Genomic DNA, 13620 nt, shown 5'->3' with positions numbered 1-13620 from the left:
GGTTTTTGTACCCTTGGCGTTCTAAAACCTACCCGCGTCCAGCGTTTTTCAATCTGTGCTGTCACGTGATCCGATCCGCCGGAGTAACTCGGATCCATTTGGGTAAAATTTGGAACACAGCCAATGTATGCCTATTCCGTGACGTCATGGACTTTGCGCACAGAATCTACAATAAATCTCGCGCCTTCAATATTGGTCTAATGTTGTTGTTTGTTTGTTTTTCTCGCGTAAAATTAATTTTTTGACACGCGTGTCCCAATCAGTCGGTTAAAAAACTTTTTTTTTCTCTTTAGGTGCCCTTTAAAGGGCAACTCCGCTCAATTCCGAAAAATTTAGGCTTACATGTGAATCCATTTCACAAAGCACTACTAAACAGCTCTACGTCCTCGGATTCGCGAAATGTGGAATATTATTTGTGTAATCTTAATTTAAACATCAGCCAATAGCGAAACCGAAACTTCGGTTGCGTCAGGCACCATTGGTCTCGTGTCGTCAGAGTCATGGCCACGTCACGTCGAACCACGTGGTCTTGTGATGTTCGTGAGGGCGAGGGACAGGACACGCGACGCGGGCCAACACCTACGAGGTGTTGCGCGGGCAGGTCGCTTCGCATGGCGTGGACGGTGATGGCCCGGGGAGAGGGGGAAGGGGAGAAGACGAAAGAGGAGAGGGGAACGGAGAAAAAGACCGATAAGCGCGCAGGGAAGCGTAAACTAGCGCATCCGCGTTACGGTAATCAGGTGGACGCAGTTCAGCCAACACCGGGAGGAGAAACTCATGACGTCATCGTTCAATTTCGCTCTGAGAAGTAAATACAAACAAAACGTGAGAATGATGTAGTCATGCCTCTGACGTAGTGGCTCAACGTTGGCCGCTCCAACTCCGTCGCATTGACTGCGCTGACGATTGCGCCTCACGTCGCGCGCTAGAGTTGGCAGATTTCGGCGACTTGACTTATATGAAAATTTGCTGGCGAGTTTATTAAATATATAGACGGAATTATATCGTAATATTTTACATGGGGTCTTCCTATGTGATACTGAAGAGGGCTACATAGTTTTTTAAATATAAAAAAAAAATTAACCGGAGCAACGCGGTCACGGGTAGTACGCGGAACACGATAACGGTCCGCTAAAAGTTTCTATTGTTCCTTATGAGCGACCTACTTTACTAACCAGACACGCGAGCAGAAAATTCGGTTATATAAGCGATGCTTTCAGGCGTGCCTCAGAGAAAAGAGCTAAAACCATGTATAGCTGCACTTCGTGGCGAGAAAACATGGTATAATATAGACCTTTGTCCGGAAGTGCTCTTTTTAGCCTCGACCGCAAGGAGCAAAAGCGAACAATAATCTCGAACCCAGACGCTCACGGGGAGGGGGGGGGGGGGGGGGGGTGCGTCGGCCTGCGCCGCCGGTTCCCGTTGAGGGCTTCTTCGCTGGTGTGCCGAATGCCGTTTCGCCGGCATCGGTCCTGTTTACCGCGGTATGTGAGTATAGTGCCCGTAATGTGAGAGCCGTGTGTCCATACGCCACTTTGACGCTGTTGGTTTTCATCTAGCCGAGCCAGAAAACATCTCGCGACGAGTTGACCGCGCCGCGAGTGACGAAGAAGAAGCAAACATGGCGACGGTTTGTGCGATTGCTTTGGTGGCTCCGGTGTTTAGTGTCTTCAACGTCCTCGTAAGAAGGTTCCCCTGCGCTTCGAAGTTATTGCAAGCACCACGAAAGATGTGGAATCATCGTCTCAACTACAAATAAGCAGGCCTTCACGAGCAACAACGGTGCCGAGCAGGCGCTCGGCACAGTTGTGTCAGGCTCACGCAGCCAGCGGCACAGTTGTGCTGGTTGTGTCGTCAGATGTTCAACAACGCCGAGGTATTTTCATTTATCATTTGGAATGGCTTCAAGAGTGGGAAATTAATCTATTTCGCGGATTGTTAACGCCGAGGCGAGTGCCCTCCGTTGCAGTGCCGTCGTCGCGCAAAGTGCAGAGAAAACCGGGTGGCGATGGCGGCGGTGCTCTTTGATCTTGCGCCGTCGGGTTCATGAAGTCCGGAGTAAACGTACGTACGTGCGTCTGCTGGATCGGTGTTTTGGACTTCCTCAAAACTCTTTCTCACGCGCATTTTCCTTGTGAAGCTTAGTAGCTCATTACACCTCATCGTAGACTGCGCTCATTTGACTACGACGGACGAGCCTGCGTGATGTGAATTTCACTGCCTAAGATCCTTGGTGTGCTGTAACGAGGGCTAATAAAATATCACCGCGAACTTCTGAACAAACGAGTCGAAGTTTCGTCTGCTATCATAACTGATCGCCTGTCACAATATTAATCAGTAGCGTTCCTAGACTCCGCCCCCACAGGCACCGTGCTTCGTTGCCCGATAGTAAGTGTCTCCTGGGGTGCTATGTTGCGCTTTTTGCACTCCCAGGAGACTTGGAAGAGGGAAGTGACGTCAACGACACAGCAAACGCAGATTGGATGTTGACAGAAGAAAACGAAATCAACACCCAATCTGCGCTTGCTGTGTCGTTGACGTCACTTCCCTCTCCCTAGTCTCCTGGGAGTGCAAAAAGCGCAACATAGCCCCCCTGGTACCTCGTAGAATTCCAGCTCCCACTTCAAGTAAGTACCATCCTTTAGAACTGGCAATTAATAGTTTCAAACCCAGACGCTCGCAGTGTATGTTTGTGTGTGTGTGTGTGTGGGGGGGGGGGGGGGGGGGACGCGTGCTAACATACTCGGAGCCCTCGTTTACGCCGCTTCGCAGCGGCAGACAAGGCGCCACATTACAAAAGAAAGCTAATCCGAGCTGTCTATGTAACTAGACCCATTCGCTAGTCATTCGATGAAACGTCGTCGTCTCGTTTTCATTCGCTAAAACGGCGTTCGATCAAGTGAACGCCTCCCACTTATTTCGGCTCGGTAGAGCCGCGCTGCCGCAGAAAGGCAAGCAGATCGCGAAAATCGGTCTCAAACGTGCCACGAATGTAATGTCGTATACAAGAAGCCAACAATCAAGCATTTGAAAGCTACAAGAAAGCGGTAGCGAAATATTTACTATGCAATGAACCCGGATGTCAAGGGTCAGCAGACACCGAGAACATCTAAGACAAGAAAGGTTTTCCCTTATTTTCCTTGATCGAGATGGGTTCTCGAATGTTCACGACATCTTGCCTGTTGAAGAACGGGCCGCAGACGCTTCTGGTGAAGACATCTTTCACGATGTGTCGGTGCATTCGGACAGCCTGCCGCATCCAGCTACCCAAAGCAACGCCGCCAACGCAGCCCCCCCTCCCTGCCTGCCAGTTCTTTCCACGTGGTGGCGCGAGCGTAGATAAACATGGCGGCGCCCTGGAATTGGCGCGGACACTGATCTATACCAGCATTTTACTTTCTGCCTTGGTGCGCACGTTCTCTTTAAATACACTTCGTTCAGCGGTAATAATTTGCTTTACAAGTCCTACGGCGGTTTGGTTGGCCGCATGCCAACGTCATTCAGTGCTGGAGGCTAGCAGACGACGTCCAAGAACCGAACTTATCGCAACCGCTGCGCCACCGCTTCGCCGGCTTCTGTTGGCGCGCTCCGGTGCCATTGCGCGCCCACGCTCTTTCCCAACTGACCCTAATCTAAAAATGTTGGCTTGAGTTGAGCTAGTTGGTGCATAACTAAGATAGGCCCAGCTTGAACTTGGGAGACGAAAAACGTAAAAATCTGAGTACACCGCAATACCAACTAGAAGAAAATTTGGAACATCTACCACAAGACACAATATGCCCCGTGTGAAACAGGGGTTGTTTATCAGATTTCCATATCGTGTGGCAAGTGCTACACAGGCCAGACTGGCAGATGCATTAATGGCATGACACGTGAGCATGCAGAATATGTCAAAGGAACTACAGCGGGCCATCTACCAGCTCATTGCCGGATATGTTAATCATATAGTTATTATAATGTACGCTAGAGGTTCAAGTGGCGCTAGTCTGCTGACGCAAATTGAAGCACACAGCAACCACTCGAAAATTGACTTCCGGTAATGCATTTCTATGGGAAAAAGTGAGTGCATGTTCTCCCCGCGCTCGATCATAAGAGCAAATATCCCAAATAATTCGTACGTGCTAGGTAGTTTGGAACATTTCTCATTCACGCCGACGAAAGAATTGGTCAGTTACGGCGTTTTTCTCTTGAATTCATCGCACTAAAAACGGTGCTAAAACGGCTTCGTACGTGTATTTATGTGCACGGTCGGACACTGTAAGCGCGAACGCGGCGTCGGCGATTTCCAGCATGGGGGATATACATGCCAAGCGAATGAAGAACATCTGGAAAATCAAGAGCGGCGGCAAGAACTACGCAGCAACACCGGATCAGTAACTCGCAGTGCATGTACGAACAAAATAAATTGAAGGCCACGTAATCTATTCCGATTTTAAATAAGTGAGTACCGAGTACCGCTTTATTCTTTCTGTCCTGAGCGAAGCTGCGTGTTCTACGTTCAAAATATCACCCGCGCGCTAGACATCTTTGAAAACAAGTGCACGATAAAAGCTGCCCGGCAGAGAAAACAATACGAAGAGACACCTTTCATATCCCACGGACTATATATATTCTCTACGTTGAAGGCTTTTATTCGCTCATGCACGACGGGATCATTTTCATATGGTGACAGGACTGGTATATTATCAATATACAAGCGTCACCGGAATGCTGGCGAGCCTTGAACGTAATTTTGCTTTGAATCGTCGCTTGTTTTTACACACCTGCTGCGGAACACACGTTTGGGACTGAAATGCTGCAAACCCAGACAACACTTGGACATCCCCAGGATGTCCTCAGGACAACCTTTTGAGGACATTATGATGTCCTGAGGATGTCCTCAAATGATCCTGGAAACATCCTAAAAGCGTCCTATTGTCCGGCCTCAGGACATCCTCAGGAGGGCAGCCAAGGATTTTTCTAGTACATTTTTAGGACAATGCACTGCAGGTGCAGCTGTTCACTGAGCTGTTAGGATGCTTTCATTTTTATTATTTTTAGGTTTTCTCCAACTGGATTTTGAACCTGAAGATGCCTGCAAGAGCTGCCTGCAGAAAAAGAAAATGCATTGTTGTGCACTATTTTAAAGTGAAGTTCACACACTAACTCTAGATTAATACTCAGTGAGAGGCTAAGAACAAAGGGCAAGGGAAAGGAGGAAGAAAGCTAGCGGAATGCTGAAGATGAGAGAAGAAAACTTCTCCCCTCCAGCATCCTGTCGGCTTTCTCCTCTGCTTATTTCCTTGCGCAATGTTCTTAGCCTGTAACTATGAACATGATCGTGCCATTCATTATTGCAAACAAAGGTAACTGTTCAAGAAATACTTTATTGGAGAGCAAATGTTATACATTACTTTTTTCAATGTCTGCACCAGACGCATCGCATCTTGGCCAGCACTAGTCCGAATAGTCAGCGGGATCTACAAAAAAATCAATTCCATAAGCATTAATCATAAAAACAGGTAATGTGAGAAACTTACCATCATTTCGGACACCTTTGGCCTTTGACTGCAGCTTTTTCAGTTTCTCTCCAGCGTGGCTCAGCCATACTTTGATGATGGTCTCCACGTCAGCTTTGTTTGCGCACTCAACATTTGATTTCACTGCTCCTAAAACATTGATTTGTGATGGCAGTCACAGCAGAAAGCTAAGATGGTCTAGAAAAAAATCACAATTAATGTTCGTGCGAGGACGATACCCTTGCTACCAAGTCTCCTTTCGCACAGTTGAAAAGCTCGAAGCATTCGTTTACGCGCCCGCATCTTTCCCGCCGAAATTGCCGTTCATTGCTTTTCGCCATTTCGAAGAAGTACTACATTTAAAAACACACAAACCTTTGTCACTGCCTTGCATTGCTGCCATTATGGTGGCTAGAGAGTTGGGTGTGTCGAGCGGCGGCCGGCGCGCGGCACCGAAACGGAAATCTGTCGCTAGGAGGCGCCTCGGTAGGCCTGTATGCTATCCGACCGCGGCGTTCTGGCTGCGCTGGGGCCGAAATGCGGTGCGTGCGGACCTTTACGCGGCCACTTGTCGGCTATGTTTTTTTATAGAATTAATTGGCGTGGCATAATGAAGGTGTGATAATCCTGGATTCGATAGTCGACCCGATTTTAAAGCGTCGACGAAGGTAAATGCGCACTTGAAGTCGTTCTATTCTCACCGCAACCTTCTCGTTCGCGTAACGGAGGCGTTGATTCCAATGTAATATAGGAAAATGGGGAATTTTTTTTTTTCTCGTGTACTACGTTTTCGAAATACGTGAAATGTCCACCGAGGTATCAGCAGCCGTGACGAAATTTCGCGTTTCAAGCCGCTGTGTCACGTCTGTCAAATGAATCGACGCTGAACCGCGCAAGCATTTTAACGTTAAAATATGTCTGAGGACACTGGACACTTCGGGTGCAATTCCCCTGTGATTCGAGAGCAGACATGGCTGGCGAGAAACAACGCGAAAAGTTGTCATGACACATAGCAAACAGTGCATTTTTGGCACTTTACATTTTTATTCAACGTGGAAAACTAGCAATGAAATACAAAATCGATTTTAAAAGAGAGTGAGCGAAGTAACATATTATACATGTTACATATGAACCATTTCTGAACGAAATATTCAGGAATAGGCAATGCAATTGTCGTAACTTCGGCAAATAAAATATCTCGAGAAAAAGCAAAAAAGCATTTCTTTTGTGCTAACCCCCATACAAAATGGCTTATGGCATATGATCTTCCACATGGTAACAAATATATCTTTCTCATCTGTACCTTCTTTTCCACACTATAATCGCAACACTACTGAACATCGTAAGGCTGTCCTGGGTATTCTCGGCTGCATGCGTGAACAGATTTTCAAGGCTGCGTCTAGAGCAGACCTAAGGGCACCCAGAAACCACTAGTGATCGGATTTGTCTTCAGTAAGTAAAGACATATTTTCGATTGATCAAAAATATTGTGCCTCCTCACCAGATGACTGCAGTTTGATTGTCGGGATCACGCTGTTTTAGGCGGGACATAGGTATAGGAACACAGGATCAAAGTACAACGAGGTTCTTTACAGCCATTGGCAAGACCCACAAGCACTCTGAGAATGAACATACCCTATCATGGTACCATGAAAAGGCATATCTTGCAGTCAGCGTTCTGCTTTGAAGTCTATCAGGACAAGAATGACAGTACCGCAAACAGTTATTAAGTACCGTCGCATTTTGGTCACTTAACTTCAAACGGGCTATAACAGAACACAAAGGACAGAAACGGCCTGAGTCTGAGGAAGCATATTTTAGCCTAGCCGAATATAACCTCTTTTATACCGAGGCACACCGAACAGTCCTGTCTGTTTTTCTGTTTCTTCTGCTCTTCAAAAAAACCCCAGTCTCAGGGTAAACGACGAAATGGTTGACTTCCACCAGCTAGCCTGTACTTTGACTCTTTTCTCGTTAGTCCAATGATGACACCTCCGCTAGATTTTTATGTCGTTGCATAAAAATTGCCATCAACAAAAGTGGACACCATTGCGACATTGCGACGGAAATTTGTATGTAGAGTCCATGGTATAAAGTAGCTCTTTGCGAAAGGCCAGCTTCATACAGTCGTGTTGCTACGTGCATGCCACCAGGTTAAAGGAATGCTGAACCAAAATTCGGATTTTAGAAAATAAGGCCGCAGACACCGTTGGTTAAAGCACATCTAAAAGGTACTTCTAGTAAAGTCCCGAAGGAAAAATCCATCAATGTAACCCTGTTTGGCAGTCAATGTTTTCTAGTGGACCGCTGACAGTGCCTGACTGTACGTCAAGCATGTCTGATTGGCCAACAAGTTACTCTGACCGACAGTCAAACTCCAGTCAGACCCCGTTTGTCGGCTTTCTGATGGTTTCCTGGTGGCAGTCGGCCGCCGCGAAATGCCATCAGGATGTCTTGGTGGTGATTCTGACTGTACATCGATTGTCTCTGACTGTACGTCAGAAAGCTTTGACGTGCAGACAGACGTACAGTCAAAGGACGTAAAGTTCGTTCGGATACCACTATTTCGTCAAATATATGAATACGAAAAGTAATCTATGCACGAGAAAACGATTTTGGGACGTGAGCCCATAAAACCGCTGACGTTAGAGATATGACACGCAACCGACCGAACACCTTGATCAGAAGCCCGCCAAAGCGCCGAAGCGCCGAACACGACACCGACGACACTTCGCACTTCGCTTCGCCCATAGAGGCTTCGCCGAGCTTTCATGAACGATCGCTCTCGACTCGTTTTGTTTGCCCGCTCGCTCCAACCTGTCGATCCTGCCCGGGCTCTACAATGTCTTATGTTTTAGTAGAATTTCTACTCGACAAGACCCAGCCTGTTGTGAGTTCCGACGATGTAAGGGACTTTAGCGGTGTAGTTGAAGACGACAGGGTGTACCAGGTCTACTGGGCCGGTGATGCGCGAACAAAAGGATCGTTCTACGACGCGAAAGTACTCTACATGGCAGGTGAGTGGAACTGAAGTACGGCGAGTGATGTGCGAGTGCTTTGCATAACATGCTGACGGCTTAACTGCATTTGCAGCCAAAGCATTTCGTATAAATCGAATAGTCAAATCGGGTTTCCCCAGCGGTGGCGTAGCATAGGAGGAAGAAGAAGACGCCGTTCCGAGTGGACGTGTTTTCATGTTCTCCGCCGAAAGTTCCAAATCGGCTTCTGGCCGAGTTATTCCGTCCACATCTGAGTCTTCATCTGCCAACAGTATGGATGCGTACCGTGTTCTGATGCACCGTTTGCCTTCAGGTAACGTCGTTCTCAATTCTCTGTTCCTTCACGCGGACATGGCTGCCCGACCATATCGTGCCCCGGATTTTAGGGATGCCATCTGTTCTATCATTGACCCAAAAGACATTATAAGTCTTGGACAATACCAGATGTCACACGTGTGGATGATCACGTGCACAAATGCTCTAGCAAAGGCCAAACTGGCCTCACGCGAGGAGCTTACCGTAAAAGGGAAGAGATGTCTCGTCATCGACCCCGAAACGAAAGACGCCAAGCTTAAGTTGATGTGGCTGCCGAGCCACATCGAGGATCGAAGAGTTGTGGAAGCGTTCCAACCGTACGGAAAGGTGATCTCCATCGAGCGAGAAAAATGGAGGGTCCCAGGGATGGAAACTATGGAAACCATGAATAGACACGTAACGCTGTCGCTAGCAGAGGGCGTGTCTTCCTCCAAGATTCCCTACCTGCTGATGGTCTTCGGATGTCAATGTTTCGTAATCCTGCCGGGTAGACCTCCGCTCTGTCTCCGGTGCAACAGGGTTGGCCATATTCGTCGCTTCTGTCGGATACCGCGATGCTCGGACTGCGGACGCTTCGGACATTCCCCAGAAGACTGCGTACTTACGTACGCAGATAAATTGAAGCAAGGAACAACTCGTGGGGAAGAAACATCGACGGAGCTCCTCATGGACGTCAGCGAAGTGGTTGAGCCCACGGGTGAGATCCCTCCTCCCGCTGATTATGAGGGCAAAACAGCTACTGACCAGCCACCTCCTGAGCCTGAAGTAGAAACACAAGAAGAGTCTGGCCAAAAGGTTCCACCTACCCCTGGCGTGTTGGTGTGCTCGGGTTCCTCCACGACGTGCGAAGTGTCACCTGACTTTCCGCCTCTTACTCAGGTACCCTTAGACGAAAGCACCCTACCCAAGACCCACAGCACAACTCATGACACGACTGACAACGCCTCCCGTGACACGACCCTTGAAAAACCAACCTTGACCGCACCTGAAGAACATGACGTGCAGGAAATACCATCCCAGAGCCTGGTTCACCAGGAACCACGCATGGATGACACGCCAGGTGATGGCTCATTTGCTAGATCAAAGCTCTTTGATCGAAAGCAGGTAGGCAAGCGCCAAAAGCCCTACACCAAGCATGGAACAGGTTCCACACCGTTTAAAAGCATCCCTCTGACCGATCATCCCCAACCATAGACTGTCATGAGTAGCGCCCTTCCACTTCGAGTGGCCACCCTAAATGTTAGAGGTTTAAAGTCTAAAAGAAAACAGCATCAACTTCTCCAGCTTCTACACCACCAACAGATAGACATCCTTGCTGTGCAGGAAACTAAGCTTTCAGAAGAGCATGAGACCGATGTTGCCTTGAAACCTTTCCTGGCTGATTTTGAAATTTGTGTAAGCCATGCTTGCGGCACCTCAGCAGGATGCTTTCTGTTCTTGAAGAAAGCTAGAGACTTTTCCTCCATTTCCCTGACCATCGATCAGGAGGGGCGCTTCATTTCCTGTGACTTAAAGTATGACGGCGAGGATTGGCGGTTTATGTGTGTGTATGCCCCTAACACAGTATCGGCGAGGAATGTGTTTTTCTTTCGTTGCTCATCATTTGGTAACAGACAGGAATATTATTCTTCTTGGAGATTTCAACTGTGTATGCAATATCCGAGATCGGGCGCAGCCGACGTCAAGGTATGATTCAAGCGCAACTGTGCTGGGATCAATCGTTGCAGACAACAATCTTGTAGACATTGGTGACCACAAAAATGGAGACTTGCATTACACACACTTTCAAAATTCAGCACATGCTCGCCTTGACAGAATTTACGTTCGCGGAGAATTATTCGCTAAAATTAGTGATTATAATGTAAAACCTATTTTCTTTTCTGATCACTGTCTGGTGTCAACATGTATTGGGGAGAGAAAACTGTCATCTTTTCGCCCCCAATGGAAACTTTGGAAATTTAATGTCACACTCTTAACAGAGAAACGTTTCTCTATTCGCATTCCGGATATTCTCTCATCTGTGCTATGTCTCCCGATGCTTTCCATCTTTGCTAAGTGGGATATGTTTAAACAAGACGTAAAGAACTGGGCTATAGAGTATTCTAGTCTTCTTGCGTTTGAACGAAAGGAAGACCGACGAAGACTACTTAACACACTTACTACATTATATGAGCTCGAATCTTTGCGTCCAGGAACTTGCACAGATGACATTAATATAACCAAAGCACAGCTACAGCGATATGATGCAGAGAAGTACAGAGGAGCAGTCATTCGTTCGCGATCGGAGAGATTTCTGCTAAAGGAACCCCCTTCGCGGCGATCTTTAAGTGACGAAAGACAGTACGCGCTATCAAAACAAATCCTAGCGATTGACCACAAGGACACTACCGTGTCTGACACCCCCGGCATCTTAGACGTCTTTCTTGAACATTACAACAACCTCTTCGGTAAAATAATATCAGCAGGAGACGAGAGAGGCGCAGAAGAGTTGCTTTCACTTTTACCAGTCTTATCAGAGGAAGAAAGAACTATGATAGACGGTGACCTAACATTAGAAGAAGTGCGAAATGCCATAAACGCACTACCCGCGAACAAGACACCTGGTCCTGATGGTCTGGGTGCAGAGTTCTATAAAACATTTATTGACTTATTAGCTCCAGTGCTGCTCGATGTATTCCGCGTCGGATATAAAGAAAAAATGCTTCCGCCTACCTTTTACCAAGGTCACACTGTCTTAATACCAAAGAGCAAAGACGAAGCAGTGTTGAGAAAAGCTGCAGGCTACAGACCAATATCATTATGTAACGTTGACTACAAAATATTTGCAAAATTACTCACCGAAAGAATTCACGTGGTAGCTCACAACTTAATTGGAGAACACCAGACTTGCGGAATACGGGAGAGAACGATTCAGACTAATGTGCACATTGCCAGGTTTGTACTCGACTGTGTGACTGAAGGCAATGACCAAGTTGCATTAGTACAAATCGATCTTTCAAAGGCTTTTGATAGAGTCAGCCATTCATTTTTGTTTCAAGTCCTTGCCCACCTCAATATCGGAGACACCATCCTCTCCGGCGTTAAATTATGTTATAAGGACTGCTCCACCAGGATCATAGTTAATAACACTCTCTCCGAACCGATTGCTATTAGGTCTTCAGTAAGACAAGGATGTCCTCTATCTCCACTTCTATTTGCCTTATACTTGGAACCGCTCTGCCTGAGCGTGCTGACAAACCTCAATATTCGTGGGTACCAATATTGTTTCTCCGAAGTGAAGTTGTTGGCTTATGCCGACGACGTTGCCTTTTTTTGTGCCGACAAAGACAGTGTAGAAGAAGCTCTACGCGTAACACAGAAATTTTGCACAGTCACCGGTGCGTCGGTCAATAATGATAAGTCCAGCGGATTTTGGCTAGGCATGTGGGGAACCACACCATCCAAATTTGCAGGGATCCACTGGAATCAGCCATCAATAAAATACCTTGGCGTACCCCTAGATCAGGCCAGGAACAGTGGGCCAAATTGGACATCAGTTGCCACAAACATTAAACGGAAAATAGATGCCTGGAGGGTGCGAAATCTATCCATCTTTACTAAGGCTGCCGTGTGCAATATTTTCCTTACGTCTAAACTTATGTACGTGTTACAAGTCCTCCACTGTGCCCGCCCACGTATACAAGCGTTCCATCGACTTTTCGCGACTTTCATTTGGAGTTCCTCGTGGGAACGGATGAGACGAGACAATTTATTCCTCCCCCTTGAGTGTGGAGGGTTGGGTCTTGCTCACTTATTTGTCCGTCAACTTGTATCTAGATTATTCTTCTTTAGGAATATCAGACACCCGCTACTGGCCTCGCTAGTTCAGACGAAGCTTGCGCCGCATTTGCCCTTTTTGATTGTTTCAACGACGGATGACGTTTCGTGTGTTCTAAGAGGATTTTGGAAAGAAGTTGTAGACACGCTGTTGTTTTTAAATGTCCGGTTTTCTTTGGAATACTTGTTTAGTGTTTCTAGAAAATGTTTGTCTCAGGCCTTAGTTGAAAATTTTTTCACACTACCGATTTATAGATCAAGGTTTAAAGACAGCCCTGGACAGGATGTTTTGAAAAGAGTTAAAAAGATGTGTGTATCGCCTACTGCAAAAACATTTTTCTTTCAATTACACACTTCCACACTTCCGGTTAAAGCGTGGCTACAGGAAAGAGGGTTTTTCGTTCCATGGTCTATTAACTGTCGATTATGCAACAAACCGGAAACCATTGAGCACTGCTTCATATACTGTAATGACGCAGTGTATTTTTGGGACGTTCTCCAACGAACACTGAAAAAGGTTATCGACTTCACCGACCACAGTATACGATTTCTCCCCGTTGAACAACATGAAGTTGTCCCTTACGATTTATTTATGCTTCTTGGGCTGCATAGTTTGTGGAAGTGCCGGATGATCGACAGAAATGCCGAACAGCCCCGTACGACCAGATCGCTTTTCATTGAAGAAGTAGCCAAAGTGCGGAGTGTGTACGAGGCCCGCCCACCGGTGCCAGATTGGTTTAGCCTCTTTGACGCGTGCTTAAACCTACCGCACTTTTAGATTGTGTAGATATGTAAATATTGCTGTTTAAGCGTTGGGTGAATGGTAAATTCTAGCCAATGTAACCTTTTACTTTGTACAGAACTAGTAAAGATGTGTGTTTGTCGCCCCACGTGATTCACGTGCGCGTGTGTGAGATTCTGGTGACTGGTGGCCTGTGCCTGTGCTCCATTGGTTAGCGTGTGTGAGTGGGACTCTACGTGCCATGGCGTGT

At 47.0% G+C, this 13620-nt stretch overlaps 1 protein-coding gene across 1 annotated transcript; it reads left to right on the top strand.

Annotated features, from left to right (window-relative positions):
• Positions 1-12218: 12218 nt before the first annotated feature.
• On the top strand, positions 12219-13406 carry LOC120846124. Its single transcript, XM_040217796.3, has one exon. The coding sequence runs from the start codon at positions 12234-12236 to the stop codon at positions 13404-13406; it is 1173 nt and encodes a 390-aa protein (XP_040073730.2). The 5' UTR covers positions 12219-12233.
• The last annotated feature ends 214 nt before the right edge of the window (positions 13407-13620 follow it).

The sequence above is a fragment of the Ixodes scapularis genome, unplaced genomic scaffold (genome assembly GCF_016920785.2).
Source record: "Ixodes scapularis isolate PalLabHiFi unplaced genomic scaffold, ASM1692078v2 PGA_scaffold3__209_contigs__length_174095766, whole genome shotgun sequence".
NCBI lineage: Eukaryota > Metazoa > Arthropoda > Arachnida > Ixodida > Ixodidae > Ixodes > Ixodes scapularis.
Note: the sequence above shows the minus strand (reverse complement) of the source record. Positions and strands in the feature narration are given on the sequence as shown.

Coding starts and splice junctions, on each gene's coding strand:
- LOC120846124 (XM_040217796.3), top strand. CDS start 12,234: ATGTGGGGAACCACACCATCCAAATTTGCAGGGATCCACTGGAATCAG.